The sequence below is a fragment of the Garra rufa genome, chromosome 14, assembly GCF_049309525.1.
Source record: "Garra rufa chromosome 14, GarRuf1.0, whole genome shotgun sequence".
Classification (NCBI taxonomy): Eukaryota; Metazoa; Chordata; class Actinopteri; order Cypriniformes; family Cyprinidae; genus Garra; species Garra rufa.
The window spans coordinates 16566823-16588866 of NC_133374.1; the positions used below are offsets into that span (position 1 = coordinate 16566823).

The 22044-nt window shown below is 34.8% G+C and overlaps 1 protein-coding gene across 1 annotated transcript in view; it reads right to left on the bottom strand.

Moving 5' to 3' along the window:
- Nucleotides 1–22044, bottom strand: part of gipr (gastric inhibitory polypeptide receptor) — a 37031-nt gene that overhangs the window by 7819 nt on the left and 7168 nt on the right. Inside the window, exons 2-9 of the mRNA XM_073817531.1 lie at nucleotides 14129–14288; nucleotides 10194–10290; nucleotides 9360–9467; nucleotides 7125–7243; nucleotides 5172–5278; nucleotides 3757–3910; nucleotides 1787–1946; nucleotides 46–106 (exon numbers count right to left, since the gene is read on the bottom strand). Coding sequence (XP_073673632.1) covers nucleotides 46–106; nucleotides 1787–1946; nucleotides 3757–3910; nucleotides 5172–5278; nucleotides 7125–7243; nucleotides 9360–9467; nucleotides 10194–10290; nucleotides 14129–14185 — 863 coding nt within the window. The 5' untranslated portion in view covers nucleotides 14186–14288. The remainder of the gene's footprint in view (nucleotides 1–45; nucleotides 107–1786; nucleotides 1947–3756; nucleotides 3911–5171; nucleotides 5279–7124; nucleotides 7244–9359; nucleotides 9468–10193; nucleotides 10291–14128; nucleotides 14289–22044) is intronic.

A 22044-nucleotide genomic window follows, 5' to 3' on the forward strand; every position in this document is an offset into this window, starting at 1 on the left:
CAAATGAAATAAAGCTGTTGCATTAAGACGTCTGGCACATCTTACCTGGTGTTCTCATATAAGTAGCGAACAACTATCCAAGGCACCACAAATAGCACAGGTGTGCCTGTTAGAAAACAGAAGATGAAACACATAACTCTTTGTCCATAATATTTGTCCATATTCATTAGCATTGAATTTTTACTTTTTTTTTTAAATATAAAATAAATAGTGATAATTGATTATTATATGTATAAAAAAATCTGTATTTAAAGGCACAATATATAGGATTTGTTGATTCAAATATCCAATAAACACTAGAACAGTGCTATATATTTTGTTGACTTGTGTACCAGTCAAAAGTTTTTGAACAGTAGGATTTTTAATGTTTTTTTAAGAAGTCTCTTCTGCTCACCAAGCCTGCATTTATTTGATCCAAAGTACAGAAAAATATATTAATATTTTAAAATATTTGTACTATTTTAAATAACTGTTTTCTATTTGAATACATTTTAAAATATAATTTATTTCTATGATTTCAAAGCTGAATTTTTAGCATCATTACTCCAGTCTCATGATCCTCTAAAAATCATTCTAATATTCTGATTTGCCGCTAAAAAACATTTTTTATTATTATTATTATGTTAAAAACAGCTGAGTAGAATTTTGTCAGGTTTCTTTGAATAGAAAGTTCAAAAGAACAGCATTTATCTGAAATAGAAATCTTTCGTAACATTATAAATGTCGTTATCATCACTTTTGATCAATTAAAGCATTCTTGCTAAATAAAATAATTAATTTTAATATTAATTCATAGAACCCCCCTCTCTCCCAAAAAGAAATTATTCTGACTTTTGAATGGTACAATGCATAATGTTACAAAAGCTTTTTATTTCAGATAAATGCTGATCATTGGATTTCTATTCATCAAAAAATACAGAATTGTTCTCAACTGTTTTAAATATTGATAATAATAATAATAATAACAACAATAAACCTGAAAGCATTCTACTCAGCTGTTTTCATCATCATAATAAAAAATGTTTCTTGAACAGCAAATCAAGCATATTAGAATGATTTCTATAGGATCGTGTGACACTGAAGACTGGAATAATGATGCTGAAAACTCAGCTTTGATCACAAGAATTAATGAAATTTTTAAAATATATTCAAATAGAAAGCAGTTATTTTAAATAGTAAAAATATTTCACAATATTACTGCTTTTGATGTATTTTTAATCAAATAAATGCTTGGTGGGCAAAAGAGACCATTAAAAATCCTACTGTTCAAAAACTTTTGACTGGTAGAGTAGATTATCCAAAATGTTTCCAAGAATGTTTAAATCCAGAAAAATAAGCCATTTTAACTAGTGGCTCTTTCCTTATCATTGGTTAAATGACATCATACACCCTCCATTTTTCTTTTTTGGCCAACCACAAATGCCTTTTGTTTCTCAGACAGTTTTTTTGCAATCTTTTCCTTGATTTGTTATAACTTTTGGCAGTCTATGGTACTCCAAATGTTTTTGCCAATCCGACCGATTAGTACAGCCCAAAACATGAGAATAATTCACCATTTTCAGCGGCAATAATCAGCAAAATATGTGAGTTTCCTTTGATTCAGTAGCATTATTTACAGAAAATTACATACTGTGCCTTTAAATGCAAAAATATTTTTTAATATTTTTGAATAAAGTATAATATTTTAAATATTCAAAATATTCGACTTAAATTATTAAGTTTTACTGTCTCATTTTTATGCCAATTGTTACACAAGAAAAAAGAATTTGCCCCAAGAATTACACACCCCAGCCGATGAAGACATATACGCAGAAGTAGCTATTCTCTGAGAAGACCATCAGCACCAGCAGGTTGTGAAGATATAGTCCTTCTACCAGTAGCCAATAGTAGTTTGCCCCGACACAGTATTGCATCAGGACCTGAGCCACACGGCAGCCCGACATCACCTGTGAGAATTAAATGCAGGTTTATTGTACCAAACCATGTAGATTAATAGTAAAACAACAAAGATTAAACAACACAAATATTAAGATATGTGACATTAAAAAGTATACAAATCACTTGTTTTACTAAAGTGACACTATCCAACATTGACACCAGAGTTAGTTCTGTTTTAACAGTCCCTCTATAGCAGGGGTGCCCAAACTTGGTCCTTTAGGGCCGGTGTCCTGCAGAGTTTAGCTCCAAGCCCAATTAGACACACCTAAACCAGCTAATCAAGCTCTTACTAGGCACACTAGAAAATTCCAGGTAGGTGTGTTGAGGAAAGCTAGAGCTAAACTCTACAGGACCCTGGCCCTCCAGGAATGTATTTGGGCACTCCTGCTCTAAAGTGTACGGTGGTTTTGACTCTGATTGACAGGCGATCTGACCAATCACATCGCAGAATCAAATGTTTGTCTTACAAACAAAACAGACATGAGAGTAGATTAACATCGGTGGACTTGACCTTCGAAATGGTGTTTTGACTTCTTTCTGTGGTTGAAAGAAGATAACATCTGATGTTCATTCATGTTTATTTCATGCTGTAACTAGTAAAGAGGAAGAAATGATCGTTTCACATCTCGCTTGAACTGAGGCGTCACAGCGATCTGTCACGACACATTAAAGAGCCACAAAACGGTATCTATTGTTCGAATTTCTTAGAAAATGACAACATTTGAGTTGGGGCTTTGAATCATACCTAAAGTAACCTGCTCTGTCTTGTCTGTCGGCATTTTGTCAGTTTCCTCTTTGCACCGTGATGTTTTTTTCACTGCGTGAGAACATGGTGTGTGGCGTGAGAGTGCCATGGCTTGTTGGATGTAGCAACAGTAATGAAGGGGGGCGGCTGTTTGTGAAGGGTCAATTGGCAATGAATGGAGAAAAGTCACGTAAGAGGATGCAATGCCTCTATTGCCTCTATTACTTTGACTGGCCTATCATGCTGTTAATGAGATAAATTACACCTGGTTTTCATGCACATTCTGCATCCACAAATTGATCTGAATGAAGAAAACTAATTAAAAAAAGTGTGTATGTACAACTGCCAAAATCTAAGTTGAAAGGACTTAAAAACATAATTTGTAAGCTGATCTGTGACCAGTGTTTAGCAAGCTTTGATGACTGATGATAAGAAAATATTACATTAGTTCACAAATAAAATATACATGAAATCTTATCCACCTTTTTTTGTTGTAAAAAAGAGTAATTTGTAACCATTACAATTTTACCATTTGTAAATTTTATCGGTCTGGCTTCCAGTCTCATCTGCATCCAGCCATTTTAAGCTGTACAAAACAGCTCTTTTTGCTGCTTGATATTGCAAACTGATGTGTTTTACCATATTATTTTAACGTATTATCTTAATTATGAACAGACTGGTTTGTAGTGCAAACTGTTTTACTGTTTACTTGTTATTCTTCTTGATACTTCCCTAAAGCTGTCTCACCCATAGGCTTACTTCCACATTGATGAAAAGGTGGGTAGTTTTTAACTTTGAATAAATAATGCTTACAAAACACTAACTCAAGAAGATTTATGCTTGATTTTAATAAAAAGAACATATGTTAATGCAAAAACACTTTGTTAATGCAAAAATATGAAATTGAAGCAAAGTTTAATTTATTTATATGGCAAAATGTCTAACTGGAATTTAAAACTGAATTTACATTTGATTAAAAAACCCTAAGGATTTTGCCTCCTAATTTCAGAGCATCACTGCTTTTAGTGAAGTTTTGCAGTGTGTAAGTAAGTGTGTGTAGTATTTCTGCTTACCTGGTCACTTAGAACAATTGAAACATCTTTGTTGTCCCTGAACTCAGGAGCGTCTTTCATGAGAAGCGCGTCTCTTGTGAGGATGGACACAGCTCGCAGGATGAAAGAGGCAAACAGATTGGTGTGGATGTAATTACGTGTGCAACGGAGCTTCCTGCAAAATTACAAAGGCCACATTGAAATGTTCATTTTATTCATGAAGAGCTGAAACAGCAATTCTCCTGCTGATAACAACAGCTAAGCTAATGAGCTAAAGCACAAAATGACTATATATCCTCGGGGAAATCACAGATTCATCAGGGCTGCATAAGTAATTGAGATGAAATCATAATTATGATATGGACTGGTGCGATCATTAAACTCTAAACTTCAATTATTGAATTAGGTTAGGTCCAGCTGAAGTCAAAAGTTTACATACACCTTGGAGAATCTGCAAAACGTTAATTATTTTACCAAAATAAGAGGGATCATACAAAATGCATGTTATTTTTTATTTAGTACTGACCTGAATAAGATATTTCATATAAAGGATGTTTACATATAGTTCACAGGAGAAAATAATAGTTGAATTTATAAAAATGACCCTGTTCAAAAGTTTACATACACTTGATTCTTAATACTGTGTTGTTACCTGAATGATCAACAGCTGTTTTTTTTGTTTTTTGTTTAGTAATATTTGTTACTTGTTTACTTGTTGTCCTGAACAGCCCGCTGTTCTTCAGAAAAATCTTTCAGGTCCCACAAATTCTTTGGTTTTTCAGCATTTTTGTGTATTTGAACCGTTTCCAACACTGACTGTATGATTTTGAGATCCATCTTTTCACACTGAGGACAACTACACAGAGGGACTATTACAGAAGGTTCAAATGTTCACTGATGCTTCAGAAAGAAAAACTATATATTATGAGCCGGGGGTGTAAACTTTTGAATGGATGTGTGAAAAGATGGATCTCAAAATCATACAGTCATTGTTGAAAAGAGTTCAAATACACAAAAATGCTGAAAAAGGATTTTTCTGAAGAACAGCGGGCAGTTTAACTGTTGACTGTTGAGGACAAACAAGGGACTCATGAACAACTATCACTAAACAATAAACACAGCTGTGGATCATTCAGGTAACAATGCAGTATTAAGAATCAAGTGTATGTAAACTTTTGAATGGGGTCATTTTTATAAATTCAACTTTTATTTTTTCTTGTGAACTTGTGATCTTAGGTCAGTACTAAATAAAAAAATAACATGCATTTTGTATGATCCCTCTTAATTTGGTAAAATAAGCATTTTGCAGATTCTGCAAGGTGTATGTAAACTTTTGACTTCAACTGTATAATATGATATAATATGATTTTTGTCTACATTTAGGTCTACTATGAGTGTTGTTTCATTTTCTCTTCTGCATGGAAGCTGTTACTCACCTGAATATGAGAAGTATAACAACGGCTAAAGACAGGCTGGCCAGGGATAGAGAGTAACCAACTGTGTACATCACCCTGAAATAGGCCAAGATCATCATCTGATTCTCCTGTGAAGACAGTGAGTGAATAAAATAGCACTATACAACACATGAGTCATTTTAATTCATGTGACTGCTCTGAAAGAAGAACCTTCTCAGACGTCTTGCGTGGAACATGAAGGCAAAGCTTCAGAGCAGAGAGTAATTCATTCTTAGACGCTTTCAGACATTTCTCTAACTCTGCCATACTGACAGCCATTGAAAGCCTCAGGGGAAGAGTAATGACGGCTTTATATTCATGGATCACACTAGCAAGTAATAGCCTATAACTCTGGAAAATAACTCTGCGAGCAGAAGATAAAGTCTGCTGTGCCAATAAGAAATGAGAGCAGAGCTGTGCAAAATGACACTGGAGTGGCTGCTTCCCAAGTGCTTTGGTTCGTGAAATAACCGAAGTGCATAAAATTCATACAGTTCATATTTTACATAAATCCTCTATATCACATCTTAATGGTTACTTCACTTCTTGGTTTTCCTTCAGTGAAAGTTTTTTAATCATTTTGAACAATGGCATGAGTGAACAATTTTGATTTTAAGAAATGAGAATTGACCTTGTTTTTTATTTTATGAGCTGAGTGTTTAATAATCTGGTGGGACAGGAAGTTAAACTGGAATTTTAATTTGAACTCAAATAACAGGAAGTAGAATTTACTGTATTGCAATTTGAATTCAACAAAGCCAAACAACTATTTACTCCTTAATCGGTTTATCAAATTATTAAGACATATTTCTCTAAATTAAGGCTAACTGTCAAAACATTTAACATAGAAAAAAACAAATCTTAATTCTACTAAAAGTAAAAGGTCTACTTAAAAAATGAATAAAATATTGACTTTATTTATCATATCCAAAATGCAAGGAAATAATACTTTTATTAAGCAAGTATGCATTAAATTAATCAAAAGTTAAAGTATTACCATTTACAATGCTCCAAAGATTTCTATTTTTATATTTTTTTGATTTCTATTATATATTCGTATATTCATTTTAAATTATATAAATTATATTTTAATTATATGAATTATATATATACACACACACACACACACACACACACACACACACACACAATTTTTAAAATACATTTGTTTATTTATAAATAATTTTTATGTATATATACACTGTCATTCAAAAGTTTTGGATCAGTAAGATTTTTAATGTTTTTTTAAAGAAGTTTCTTATGCTCATCAAGGCTGTGTTTATTTGCTCAAAGATCCAGAAAAAATGTAACATTGTGAATTATTACAATGTACAATAACGTTTTTAAAATCTAATTTATTCCTGTGATCAAAGCTGAGTTTTCAGCATCATTACTCCAGTATTCAGTGTCACATGATCCTTCAGAAATCATTCTGATATGCTGTTTTATTATCAATTGTTGGAACCTATGATACTTTTTTCAGGATTTTTTGATGAATGAAATGTTTAAAAGATTTAAAAAAAAATTATAGTGTATAACAATATACACTACCGTTCAAAAATTTGGAGACAATACATTTTTATTCTTTCTTTTTTTGAAAGAAATTATTACTTTTATTCAACAAGGATGTGTTAAATTGATATAAAGTAATAGCAAAGACTTATATTGTTAGAAAATATTTCTATTTTAAATAAATGCTGTTCTTTTTAACTTTGTATTCATCAAAGAATCCTTTATAAAGTATCACAGGTTCCAAAAAATCTCTGGCAGCACAACTGTTGCCAACATTGATCTTTTTTTTTTTTGTTTCTTATAATGAAAACATTACATGCATAAAAGAATAAATGCAATCTACTAAAATCTACTACTACATTTTAGGTTTCTTTCTCATTTAACACAACATTTAATGCTCAGTTTGGGGTCTCTTTACTGTACCTGTTTCTCCTGGTTGTCGTCTACATTGCATTGTGAGTGGTCTCTCCATGTGCGGCTGTGGTTGACGGTAAGCCACTGGCCATCTGGACCGCATTCCCGCGACACAAACCCATTACGCACTACAGAGGACAGGAACAGACAACAGCTCTTTGACTTACTGCATTCCAACGTCTAATATTAGAGAGTCCACTATGAACCTTTTCATTAATTCAGTGCTGACTGAACACAGCCACGTTCATTATAACCAGCATAATTTATAACGTGCTAACAAAAACACCAGAATCACTCATTCTTACTGTTGGCATGTTCTAAAAGAGTCCACACTCTTGAAAAAAAGGTACAAAACTGTCACTGAGCCAGTACTCTTTAAAAATACTACTACTACTAATGCTAAAAGTATGCACATTTTAGGTACAAATATGTACCTTTGAGATACTAATATGTACCATTTCGGGGGAAATAAAGTACAAAGTGTACCTTTTTAGCTTTTGTATCTTATTGTCCTGCCCCATTTTGTACCTTTTTTTCTGAGGGTGTATGGAATAGAAATAACTTATAAATATCCTATAACACCTTAGCATCATACAAAAAAGTCCCATGATTACATTTTACATACAAAAAGATGATTTTAATATGAACAAAGGTTTAAAAATTCTGTCATCATTTATTCACCCTTATGTTGACTTCCGTTGTATTTTAGTCCATACTAAAATACAATTCTGTTCTATTTAGTCCATAGAAATGAAAGTCTGTGGGAAGCGAAACATTCATTTATGTTCCACAGAAGTAAGTCAGTCATCCATGTTTGCCAACAACATGATGGTGAGTAAATGATAACATTTACTAAATCCATCCAAGATTTAAATAGATAGTTCACCCATAAATCATCATTTACTCACCCTCATGTCATTCCAAACCTGTATGAGCTTTTTTTTTTTTTGCATTGAATATAAAAGAAGATATTTTGAAGAATGCTGGTATTCAAACAGTTGATGATCTCCACTGACTTCCATAGTATTTCTTTCCCTACAATGGAAGTCAATGGGGACCAACAACTAGGGGTGTGCGATATTGACACAAAATCTTTCGATTTTTTCTGGGATTTTATCAATATCGGTATCTTAAGTACTACAATGGACAGCTGAATCCTAATTTTTTTATATTCTTATTCTTTGTGGTCAGTTCACACTAATATAAATGTATCTTTTTCAGTGAGTTTAAATTCAAAATCCAGTGTTTCTAAAAGCATGCATTTTCCTTTGAGTCAAATTCTTACATTTAATCAGTGAATTAGAATAATGAGACATTTGGGCTGTCACCAAGCAAATGAAAACAGTATCACAGAAGCTGCATCTGAAGTGGCATTTAAATGTATTTAAACCCTGTTTAATGCAGGTCAGGAATGCATTTAACCTGCAGTTACAAATGCATAAATAATATTTTAATGTTTTAAACATAAAACTTTGAAAACTGATGTTTTAAATTATTTAAAATCAAAAAGATGTGAAATTAAAACCGCCAGTAGGCGGCAGTAAGTCACTGTTAATAAGCGAGTCATTGCGATTGAACCGAATCATTTAATCGGTTGATTCATTTAAAAAACGAAACACCGTCATGTTGCTCAGAGATGCAAAACAGTGATGTGGCTGTGTTTGGAATGATTTCTGTTGGCGAAATAGCGCAAAAACAGGCAATATGGTGTCTAAAATGTAAGTCTCTTAATATTAACATCTTGTCTATTGAACTGTTGTATAAAATCAATATCACATGTGTAGTCTATGGTAATTTTTGAAGAGAAAAACTGCACTCTTTGTGTAAAATGGATTAACTATACAAAGTAGAAGAAATCTATACATTTTCTGCCCCCATGTTTTGAATTTGTGATCATTCATTAATAGAAAGCCCTAAATGTGTATCATGTAATGTATGCCTGCACCCTGTAACGTTAAGTGTGTTTTGAATATTTTTTTGCAAAATACTCGATTATGTCAAATTAGACAATATATATCACACACCCCTACCAACAACTCTTTGGTTCTTCAAAATTCTTCTAAATATCTTCTAAATAAAGAAACTTATACAGGTTTGGAGCAACTTGAGGGTGAGTAAATTATTTTTTGAAATGACATTTTTGGGTGAACAATTCCTTTAAATGAATATGTTGAACTGCAGGACATTCATAAACCATATTTTTATTTCTCTATGCCAACAGGAAACTAATATTGCCAGCTGTACCTTGATCATACCAGGGCAGATACCAGGGACACGGCACTTTCACAGTTGTGTTGGGAACTCCATCTGTCCAACAAGCGTACATATCAAACATGCTTTTGCAAAACAAACCTAATGGAGAAAATAGACTTGATGTGAATATGAAGCGGATCCAGACAGGTTTGAATTCTTCTATATACTCCTGTCAGAGCTTGCATTATATATAAAATTGTATATGTAATAGTTGAATTCCATGTTAGAAGTGTAACGTTATCCTTTTTGACACTCCTTACTGTTTGCAAGCTAGATTTATATTGCGAGAAAGATTCATGACAAACATTTTGAGTGGTTAGTGAAATATTCCTCTCTGCGTGTTTACGTCTCTTTATAGACATAGTAAATCTCAACTAGATGTTTTCCGATGTTGATATGGAAACACACACACACACTCACAGACACACACTCATAGACACACACTCACAGACACACACACACACACACACACACACACACACACACACACACACACACACACACACACACACACACACACACACACACACACGTTGGGTTTACATGTTTTATGGGGACATTCCATAGGCGTAATGGTTTTTATACTGTACAAACCGTATTTTCTATCGCCCTACACCTACCCTACACCTAAACCTAGCCCTCACAAGAGATTGTGCACACTTTTACTTCCTCAAAAAAACTCTTTGTGCATGATTTATAAGCCTGTTTCCTCATGGGGACCTAAGAAATGTAATTTGGTCCCCACAACGTGATGAATACCAGGTATACACACACACACACACACACACACACACACACACACAAATGGGACGAGCTAAAGCCTACCCGAGGGAGTGGGTTGTGAGCTTATCTTCACGATGCACTCGTTCCGATAAATGTTCCATTCTTGCACTGTGTCCTTCACCGTCTTCCCACTCACACTCTGAAAGACACATATGACACCAGGTTACATCTTTTTCAAAATGAAAACAAACTTGTCCTTATTAACTGCTTTGATAAATGTTTCTGCTCTATTTGTGCAAAATTCATCACCCTACATGCAAGAAATTCGGATAGTTCTCTGTGTTTTTGCCACACTTTTAGTTTTTTTTATTGGCAATTCATGGTTTTGTGAAGAACATTCAACATCCATAGAAACTTTTCATTGCATAAAAGGTTCTTTAGATTGTTAAAATACTCCAGAATTAAAATTTCCTAATATTTACGCACTTCTATGTCATCCAGGATGTACATGTTTTTCTTTCTTCATTTGAAAACAAATTAAGGTTTTTGAGGAAAACATTCCAGGATTTTTCTCCATATAGTGGACTTCAATGGGGACCAACAGGTTGAAGGTCCAAATTGCAGTTTCAGTGCAGCTTCAGAGGGCTCTACACAATCCCAGCTGAGGAATAAGGGTCTTATCTAGCGAAACCATTAGTAATTTTCTAAAAAAATTACAAATTTATACACTTTTTTAACCACAAATGCTTGTCTTGCACTAGCTCGGCCACATGTAAAGTCGTGTTTACAAAGCTAACATTAGGGTTGGGAATCGAAAATGGATTCCGATTCTGGAATCGGATACTTAAGATAAAGAATCGGATACTTGTTATAATATTAAAATTTCGATTCCTCGTTTCGATTCCTGGTTGCATTTTTTCCATCTAGTGATCTGCCAGGACCTTCCGCGCGTGCAATCTGCCAGGACTTTACGTGGTAATGTAAACATCAGTCGAAAAGATGGATCACGGTAAGCGTTTAAAAGTGTGTCTACGCTTTGTAAAAACCGAAGACAAATCTACCGCTGCACGCAAACTTCATCTTAGAGATCTGCAAGGGACGGATTTTAGTCCTGCGCCCGCCCACTCCAGAAGGAATATATGTTATTTCGTCCCGCAAAAGCCCACATAAAAGTCACTTATACCCCCGCGGGAAGACAGGTATCTACTTTATCTCTTGGCTGCATGAAACAAACGAACGAACTCGCGCGTGCCTAATGTATTCATTCTTGTATATCGGAGTCGTACATTAGGCACGCATAAGTCCGCTGTTGATTCACAAACTATTCATGCTTTCGGTGCTCTGATCCATAGTATTTTTGCGTGAAATTTCAAAATATTTGCATAGTTTTCAAAATGAATGTCCTGTGAGTTTTTTATAATGAATGCTTAACCATAGAGGTGGATCTTGTAAGGGTCAGTGGTGTTTAAGCACATATGAGCACCAGCATAAACAGATTTACAATGTATTTACTGTATTTTTCATTTATATGTTTATTTTATAATAAATACAAACAGTAGATATTCAGTCACTTAAGAAAGAGTACTCTGAAGTTGTGAAGAATGTCTGAATTAAATAATTTAGGTGCTTTAAATCTGTATATGTGTATTCATGTTAAAAAGTTAGAGCAGAGGATTTTCTTTTAAATTCAAAAGTATAGCTTTAATTTAAAGTTTGTTTGATTTTTTTTTATAACATGCAGGAGAAAAATAAAAAGGCAAAACTAACATTTAGGTTAATAAAAAAGGTTAAAAAATAAACACCTTTAGAGGAAATGTCAGGCATAGGGGGGCCTTGCAAAACTGACCCGAGAAGAAGGGGGCCCTGATATAAAAAAGGTTGAGAACCCCTGTAATAAAATAATATGTTGCAAGCTAGCACTGAAAATAAACATGTTTAATATATTAATGTTTGACTTTTGTGTTTGTTGTTGTTTTTTTTACTAAATTGGAATCGAAACTGGGAATCGAAAAGAATCGGAATCGATAAGTGGAATCGGAATCGGAATCGAAATCGATAAAATTCAAACGATACCCACCCCTAGCTAACATGCAAAGAAAGTCAAACAAACTTTACAAAAAATAGTAAAACAACGATGTTGGACATTTATTACAGAAATTGAGATAAAGTTGATCACCACGTGTGACCTTTCCAATGTGATTACGTAATGCGTTAAGTCACTGACTCACATTGCAGAGCTAGTCCATGTTGAGCATTTGTGGTTAAAAAGTACATAAAATGTTATTCTTTTTTAGAAAATGTCAGTCCATTTCGCTAGATAAGACCCTTATTTCTCGGTTGGGTTTGTTTAAAGCCCTTTGAAGCGGCATTAAAACTGCAATTTGGACCTTCAACCTGTTGATTCCCATTGAAGTCCACTACATGAAGAAAAATCCTGCAATGTTTTTCCTCAAAAACCTTAATTTCTTTTCGACTGAAGAAAGAACGACATGGACATCTTGGATGACATGGGGGTGAGTAAATTATCAGGATATTTTAATTCAGGAGTAAACAAATTCTTTAACACTAAGAAAAAATTGTTCTTTAAAGAATTGTTCAATAGAAGTTTCTTCAATTAACCCAAAAATGGTTCTTCTAGGCACTGGTATAAAACACTCTTCTTACTTGAAGGTTCAAGTTAATTACACAAAAAAGCACTGTAAGTAAGAAATATTGCATATTCATATGTGACCACAAAAAATTGAGATTTATAAATCGTCTGAATAAATAAGCTTTCCTTTGTGTATGGTTAGGATAGGACAATATTTGGTCGAGATACCACTATTTGAAAATCTAGAATCTGAGGGAGCAAAATCACCTTTAAAGTTGTCTAAATAAAGTCTTAGCAATGCATATTACTAATCAAAAATTAAGTTTTGATATATTTGCAGGAGGAAATTTACAAAATATTTTCATGGAACATGATCTTTACTTAAAGGGGTCATCGGATGCCCATTTTCCACAAGTTCATATGATTCTTTAGGGTCTTAATGAAAAGTCTCTAATATACTTTGGTTAAAAATTCTCAATAGTAGTGTAAAAAACACCCTTTTACCTTGTCAAAATATCAGCTCATTTTATCGCATGGGCCCTTTAAATGCAAATGAGCTCTGCTCGCCACGCCCCTCTCTGCTGTGGGATTATAAGCCGTAATGTTTACTTTAGCCGCGTTTAGCTGCATTTAGCCGCGTTTATCTGCAAAACTTGCCAACAAGCACATTATTAAGAAAGGCCATTTGCTAAGATGCATAAAAAACCCTTCTACTCACTTCTGCTGTGAGTGAAGCTGCATCACGAATGATTCACACAAACATAGATGCATATGTAGATAGGGATCGGCGCTTCCCTTTTAAAAATGAAAGAACGTTGTCCTCTGCCTCTTAAACGGCTCAGATGTCGGGAGTAAATGACAACTGCTATGTTCATTATTACATCCAACAACAGAACACCTCAATCGCTCAATTAGAGTCTTCCTCTGCACCTGAGTCGACACAATGGCGATCGTATTTGGACTGTTTTAGCTCGGTGAGAGCGGGTTTATGGTAAGACGCTCATGTCAATCAACTGTGTTTTGTCACAACGACAAGAAGCTGAGAATGACCTGATTTTAAAAAGGGATATTATTTTTAAAGATTAAAAAAAAAAAACACTGGGTGGATTTTTATCATTTTTATCACTGCTAACACACATTAATGTTCAAACAACATGGAAAAGTTAGTTTTGCATCCAATGACCCCTTTAATATCCTAATGATTTTTGGCAAAAAAGGAAAAACGATAATTTTGACCCATACAATGTATTTTTGGCTACTGCTACAAACATACCCGTGCTACTTATAACTGGTTTTTGTGGTCCAGGGTCACATAAAAGATCTTTATGTGAAAAACCAAAACACACACTTGCTGCATTTTAGGCAAACTATTTCTGAAACTAAACTTGTAGAAATGCATTAGCAGTAAGTTTCTAATTTTCACTGTAAAACATATGTTGATCCCTACCTCAGCTCTGCACAAGACAGATAGAGTGAGGAGGAAGATGGTGGGGGTGCTCTTCATCACTGAGACAGGTAGCAGGAGCCATACATCTTAAAGCTGGGCCCTCGTCCAACCAGAACCAGGGTAGGCCATTCTTTCACACCTGTGCGCCACCAGCTGCACCCTTCAGGATGGAAACACAGCAGAGAATACTAAGAGAAACAGATCTGACAGCTCGAAAAGAAGTAACAACTAAATTGCTCCAAGCTCTTAGACCTCCAATCTCTGTCTGACTGAATACAGCTTGATTTTTATCGCATTTCCTTAGACATGTACACACATGTAGTTCAGTCTTTACATAATCAAAACAAACATTTTGTCAGTCACTTCCGAAATGCCAAACCTGCCAATAAAGAATAATTAAAGTCACTATTTAAAAACTATTTAATTATTTAATAGCACTGCTAAATGCAATCTTGAACGAATCTCATTTTAGTACTGCATTTTTGCATTTTATGTTTACAGAATTAATGTAGAATTTAAAAAAATAGGCTAGTATACAATATCAGACATTTATGAGCGGTAACATTGTTAAATTAATGATCCCTATTCCTAAAAACAGTGAAATATGACATTGCGCAAAACAGAAGAAGTTAATACACAGAGAAAATTCACAAAAATACAGTGTATTACAACGTGAATTATAAATGAGGAAACGTTTTTTGACTTTGTCAAAATTGGGTGACTGAGCCCTACAGCAGACAATAAAATCCAGGCACTGTCGCTAAATCTCAGCTCAATCGATAATGGCTCAAGCATGAAGGTCATTTGAACTCCTTTCCTGAGAAACCATTGACTAGACTCTTCAAGCGTGCTCAAAAGCAGGAAACCGTATGCTTAATCATGATGCTGTGTAAACAAAGGAGTCTCCAGCTAAATCATGTATGATCAGGTTGGTGTTGAATAATTTAGTTGGTTTTGTGTTAAACAGGCTGGAAAGTGCTGAGGGTATAAACACAACCACACGAAGGTCTTAAAGAACACACGAAGGACACACATGTAATCCTTCTAATCATATTGTTAGGGGAATACAAACAGAGTTGACGTCTTTTTCCTCTTAAACTTCACCTGTGATTTTGATAATTACATAAAAAGGGAAAAACTTTGACCTTGAGCGCAGTCTGTAAGTTGATAATTATGATTATATAATTAGTTATGTAGTTGATTATATAAACATGAAACTGGTCATATTTCCTTTAAAGGTTTCCCTAAATAGTGGAAAAATTAAGCAGTAGTTTTAAACTGGGTTTGTACACAAAAGTTTGGAAACTGACCGAATTTAGTATTTATATCAACAACAAAACTTAAGGGAAGTGTTTTTTCCTCTCTACTACGGTTGAAGTCAAATGTTTACATACACCTTGCAGAATCTGTAAAATGTTAATTATTTTACCAAATATGTCACATAAAAGATATTTACATATAGTTGAATTTATAAAAATGACCCAGTTCAAAAGTTTTCATACACTTGATTCTTAATACTGTGTTGTTTCCTGAATGATCAACAGCTGTTTTTTGTTTTTTTTGTTTAGTGATAGTCTCTTGTTTGTCCTGAATAGTTCAACTACCCGCTGTTCTTCAGAAAAATCCTTAAGGTCCCACAAATAAGATGGATCTCAAAATCATAGTCTTTATTGGAAAGGGTTCAAATACACAAAAATGCTGAAAAAAACAGAATTTGTGGGACCTAAAAGATTTTTCTGAAGGACAGCAGGCAGTTTAACTGTTCACGGCAAACAAGGGACTCATGAACAACTATCACTAAAAATAACAAACATAAAAACACATCTGTGGATCATTCAGGTAACAACATGTAAACTTTTAAACAGGGTAATTTTTCTAAATTCAGCTATTATTTTCTCTTGTGGGCTATATGTAAACATCTTTTACGTTAAATATATCTTATTCAAGTCAGTACAAGACAATAACAATAACATGCATTTTATATAATCCCTCTTATTTTGGTAAAATAATTAACATTTTGCAGGTTCTGCAAGGTGTATGTAAACTTTTGACTGCAACTGTATTTTGCCTAATTGTGTTTAGCATTGTTTTCTCCAGTTGTCTAGTCCCCAGGACTAGATCTTGAGACAGCACCTCACTAAATTATCTTGAGCAGATGGCATCAGCCTTTATTTATGTGTAACGATTGTGTTGGCATGTTACCGTTAACGTTCTGGGCACATTTTTAAACAAATAATTTCTAAGTGGGGTGTGCGGCATGACTCGCACGATAGGGTTACACAACAAATTAGTCCTGAAGGTGAAACCAATTCAGCAATGTTTATATTGCATCACCTTTCAAGGTTCTCTTGATTAATTCATCGAGTAACCCAGGATATACATTTGTGCCCCGGCCAGAAATATAATTACACAAAACACTGGACACAGTCAAATGACTGTAAATCACATCAGATTGCCAACCCTCATGGCATTCCAACCGACAATTCACAAGCAACCATTTAAGGATAAGAAAAGAGGTCATTAGACAATACATCTCTGGAGTGGAGAGCACACGCCTGCCAGTTAAGCTGGCGAGTGTGTTTTTTCCAGGCATGGTAGTTTCCATTAGACAATCAACAACACAGAGCTGCTGGAAATCAGTCATAAATCAACTAGTCCCACTGATTGACTGTACAGTGAGGGAAACAATTATTTTATCCCCTGCTAATTTTGTATGTTTGCCCACTGACAAAGAAATAATGGTAGGTTTATTTAAATCATGAGAGACAGAATAACAACAACAAAAAAATCCAGAAAAATGCATTTCAAAAAAGTTATAAATTGATTTGCATTTTAATGAGTGAAATAAGTATTTGACCCTTTCGCAAAACATGACTTAGTACCATTGTTGGCAATCACAGAGGTCAGTTGTTTCTTGTAGTTGGCCATTTTGTACCACTCCTCTTTCGAGGCTGACGTTTGGCAACTCAAACCTTTAGCTCCCTCCACAGATTTTCTTCTTGAGCCACTCCTTTGTTGCCTTGGCCGTGTGTTTTGGATTATTGTCATGCTGAAATACCCATCCATGACCTATTTTCAAAGCCCTGGCTGAGGGAAGGAGATTCTCACCCAAGACGGTACGTGGCTCCATCTTTTGTCCCTTTGATGAGGTGCAGTTGTCCTGTCCCTTTAGCAGAAAAACACCCCCAAAGCATAAAGTTTCCACCGCCATGTTTGATGGTGGGGATGGTGTTCTTGGGGTCATAGGCAGCATTCCTCCTACTCCAAACACAGCGAGTCTAGTTGATGCCAAAGAACTCGATTTTGGTCTTATCAGACCACAAAATGTTCACCTAGTTCACCTCTGAATCATTCAGATGTTCATTGGCAAACATCAGACGGGCCTGTGCATGTGCTTTCTTGAGCAGGGGGACCTTGCGGGCACTGCAGGATTTCAGTCCTTCACATTCAGTTACCAATTGTTTTCTTGGTGACTATGATCCCAGCTGCCTTGAGATCATTGACAAGATCCTCCTGTGTAGTTCTGGGCTGATTCCTCACCGTTCTCTGGATTATAGAAACTCCACGAGGTGAGATCTTGCATGGAGCCCCAAACCGAGGGAGACTGACAGTTATTTTGTGTTTCTTTCATTTGCGAATAATCGCACCAACTGTTGTCACCTTCTCACCAAGCTGCTTGGCGATGGTCTTGTAGCCCAGTCCAGCCTTGTGTAGATCTATAATCTTGTCCCTGACATCCTTGGACAGCTCTTTGGTCTTGGCCATGGTGGAGAGTTTAGAATCTGATTGGTTGATTGCTTCTGTGGACAGGTGTCTTTTATACAGGTAACAAACTGAGATTAGGAGCTCTCTCTTAAAGGGAGTGCTCCTAATCTCATTTTGTTATCTGTATAAAAGACACCTGGGGGCCAGAAATCTTCTGATTTAGGGGATTAAATACTTATTTCACTCATTAAAATGCAAATCAATTTATAACTTTTTTGAAATGCGTTTTTTCTGGATTTTTTTTGTTATTATTCTATCTCTCAATGTTAAAATAAACCTACAATTAAAATTATAGACCGATCATTTCTTGTCAGTGAGCAAACGTACAAAATCAGCAGGGGATCAAATCAATTTTTCCCTCACTGTACATCACAATATGAAAGAAAAAAAACCTGAATGTACATAGCTAGTCATTTAGTTCATTATTAATTTATGTACAGTACACTTAATACAGGCACAATCTTCTTGGAGTAATGTTTCCTGGTCAGTGTTTCCTGATCTTCCCCACTTCTTGTGGGATTCAATCCAACAATTATCAGGTTACCAGCCCTGAACTATTGTATATGATACTACTGTATGTCATTCCAACCTACTTCTGTCTCTTATGCTCAAGGCTGCATGTGATCAATATAAAAATGAATACAGTAAAAAGCTAATATTGTAAAATATTATTACAATTTAAAACGCCTGTGTATTTGAGTATATTTAAAAAAAAAAAAAGTATTACTGTGATGGCAAAGCTGAATTTACGGCATTACTTCAGTCTCCAGTGTCACATGATCCTTCAGAAATCATTCTGAAATGCAGATCTGGTGCTCAAGAAACATTTATTATTATTTTTATCACATTTAAAATGAATTTTGCTCCTTAATTGTTTGTAGAAACAGACTCAGGATTATTTGATGAAAATAAAGTCTAAAACAATAGCATTTATTTGAAATAAAAAACTTTTGCAACAATCACTGTCACTTTTGATCAATCTAATGCAGCAATGCTGACAAAAAAAAAAAAAAAACTTACTGGCCCGGCAACTTTAGAACGTATCTTAATTACATAATTATATCTGTAAAATAATGACACTTGAACAGACAAAAATTCCACCCTAAAGTCCAACATAAAGTTGTGACATTATCTTTTTCATACCAAGGAGTAAAAATAAGGTGCAATAAGGACCCGACTGAATATGCAAAACTATGATTCATTTAACCATTATACTTTTTGGACTGAAATAATGATCAATGCAATTTCAGTAAAGCATCAATACATCTTGTTTTTCACGTTACTTGAAATTCAACACAAATAGAATTTAGGATCTGCGACTTATATAGGGCCCTATGAAATCTGTTTTATTTTTTATTTTTCCCAAATTCCAGTTTATTTTTTGTGCCAAATTCCTTTTTTTTCCATTTAAATTTTTCTGCATTCCATTTCAATGATTTTACAAAAAAAAAAAATATTATTTTATTTTCTGAAATATTGTATTGTTGTAGGCTATTTACATTTTTCTGTCAAATAAACTATGGCAAATAATATTTCTGGTAAACATTACTTAGGCTGGAGAACCATCTATGAGCCCATAGAAGTTGGCTGTAGAGGCTTTGCAGGACGTTCATTGTGCAAAGCCCTCAGTCGGTTGGGCGTTACAGGGGTGGCAAATAAAAGGGCCATTCGATCCGCAAGTGAAGCTGCAGAGAAGGCCACAAGGTGGCTTTGGATAAGGAGGGCTGATCCGTGGACTGCTACTGGGACGCAAGTCGGGGCTTGATCAACCCCGGCTGGGTCGCCTGGGAGAGGGTGTATGATGTTGCGAGACCCGAGACATCCAATGATCCCAGGATACATCACTGAGGATGCGTCCCAGTGCATCCATGAGATGTTTCTTACTTAAGTACTTAAAGAGTAATATTTTCATAATTTTATTAGTAGTATTAGTACTGTCACTGCATTAAGTAATATATTTCTGTCAGTTTCTTCATGTTAAACTTAACTTTTATTTTGACAGGTTGCTGTTAAGAACTTTAAGTTTCTGTCTGTATATGACGATAGTTTTTCTCAAAAGAAACGGTGAAATGATCATGAAGATCAGAGCAGTTCTAAAGGTTAAGCAAAACCACAGACACTAGTCCACACATCGCATGACGCATGTACTGGCCTACTTTTAATTAATTCCTCCAAACGTTGACAACTTCCATGAATTCACATTATACAGTAAATTCCTGAATTCCACAATTCCATCCGCATTTTCATCATAGGGTCCTACTTTAAGAGTCCTGCCCTTCACTTAAAGTTCTGCGAGAAACAGAACGTGAAAAATATTTTTTTTTTCAGTAATAGCTTACGTTTTAGGCAGTATGCACTTTACACACTAACAGTGTGTCTAATAAGTGCAACACCAACGAAACCCTAAAAGCAGCAACTACATTAGTGAGCCAGATATGGCTACGGCTATATACTTGTTTACACAGCTCACAGGCTGCCTGCAGTCTGACCTGGAATTCTCTAGACATCATTTATTACCCATGTACGTGGACAACGTATCCTATGGTCTACTGTGGCATCTATCTATGCACTTTAAAAGGGTTAGTTCAGCCCAAAAAATTGCTGTAAATATACTCACCCTCAGGCCCTCCCAGATCAGAGTTTGTTTCATCATCAGAACAGATTTGGAGAAATTTAGCTTTAGATCACATGCTCACCAATAGATCCTCCGCAGTGAATGGGTGCCGTCAGAATGAGAGTTCAAAAAGCTGATAAAAACATAACAATACTTCACAAGTAATCCACACAACTGCAGTCCATCAATTCATATTTTGTGAAGCAAAAGGTGATCTCACGGCACCCATTCACTGCAGAGGATCCATTTATGAGTAAGTGATGTAATGCACAATGCGGTATTTCTCCAAATATGTACTGATGAAGAAACAAACTCATCTACATTTTGGATGGCCTTCACTAAATTTGTATTTTTGGGTGAATTAATGGGTTACATCAGGCTTGCACTATCAACAAAGCATCCAGCATCATATTCCTGTCATTTTCTACACACTGCTAATACATTTTTTGCTAGAACTGTGGCTCTACCATCACTAAATAGATAGCCATTGCTTTAAACTCCTGGCTAGTTTGATTTAGATGTTGCTTTGTTAGTTTGACAAGCCAAATATAATTCATATAAATCATCAAAGGTCTGTATTGTGTTTGATGGCTGAGTGTTGTTCTCTGTCCAGAGAAGTGGAATGCAGAATGGGCATGTTTGGAGATCTATTAAAGAGCTGAAACACAGGACCTCCTTGCACTACATTTAATGGCACACACACTGTTCAAAGCCGCTTGTTTAACATTCCAATACTACATCCTTCAGAGTGATCTATGAACATCAAAAACGGTTTCTCAAAACCAGTCCCAAAGTTCAAAGGGTCAAAAAGGGAAAAAGTGGATGTTCCATTAGCCGTATCTGTTTATTTATATCTACAGGACTGTTATGCATCCTCAGTGAGCTTTATACAGTCCAGTTATTGTTTGGAGAGTGATTCCGAAATATTCTAAATCAAAGTCATTTTTAGAACCAAAAATAATTCCACAAAAGCATTTGGAGTTTAGAATATCAACCTTTTTTGAAAGCCGACAAGCAGAACTTAATTCTTAACTGATAAAATAATTCTGTGAAATTGAATAATCAGATTAGGGCTGGGTAAAAAACATCTACTTGATTTTCATTTATTCTCATTTTTACGAAACAATATTGATTCTAAAATCCCAAGAATCGATTAGTCAAGCCTATTTTCAATTCAAGAAGGGAACATTGTAGCGCACATCCCATTCAATAAATCACAATATGTTTTGTGCTTTGTTACTTTTGCTATGAAACAAAGTCTCAGATTTCAAATTCTGTCCATTTTATTATAGAGAAGAACATGAACTGTTCTCCTCTGCTTTAACAGTTTTAACACGAAATAAACATGAATAAACATCTAAAGGTATGTCAAAAGAAGGAGTACAACTTCTTCCAGTCTCATGTAATCACTCAGTCAGTATTTTAACCACAAAAAGACGTCAATAAACAGCTTGTACACAATGTCAAGTAACGTCACATTTACCTCAGAAAAAACATATTCTGTGACCATATATTTTAGTCAGATAGAAAATTAACT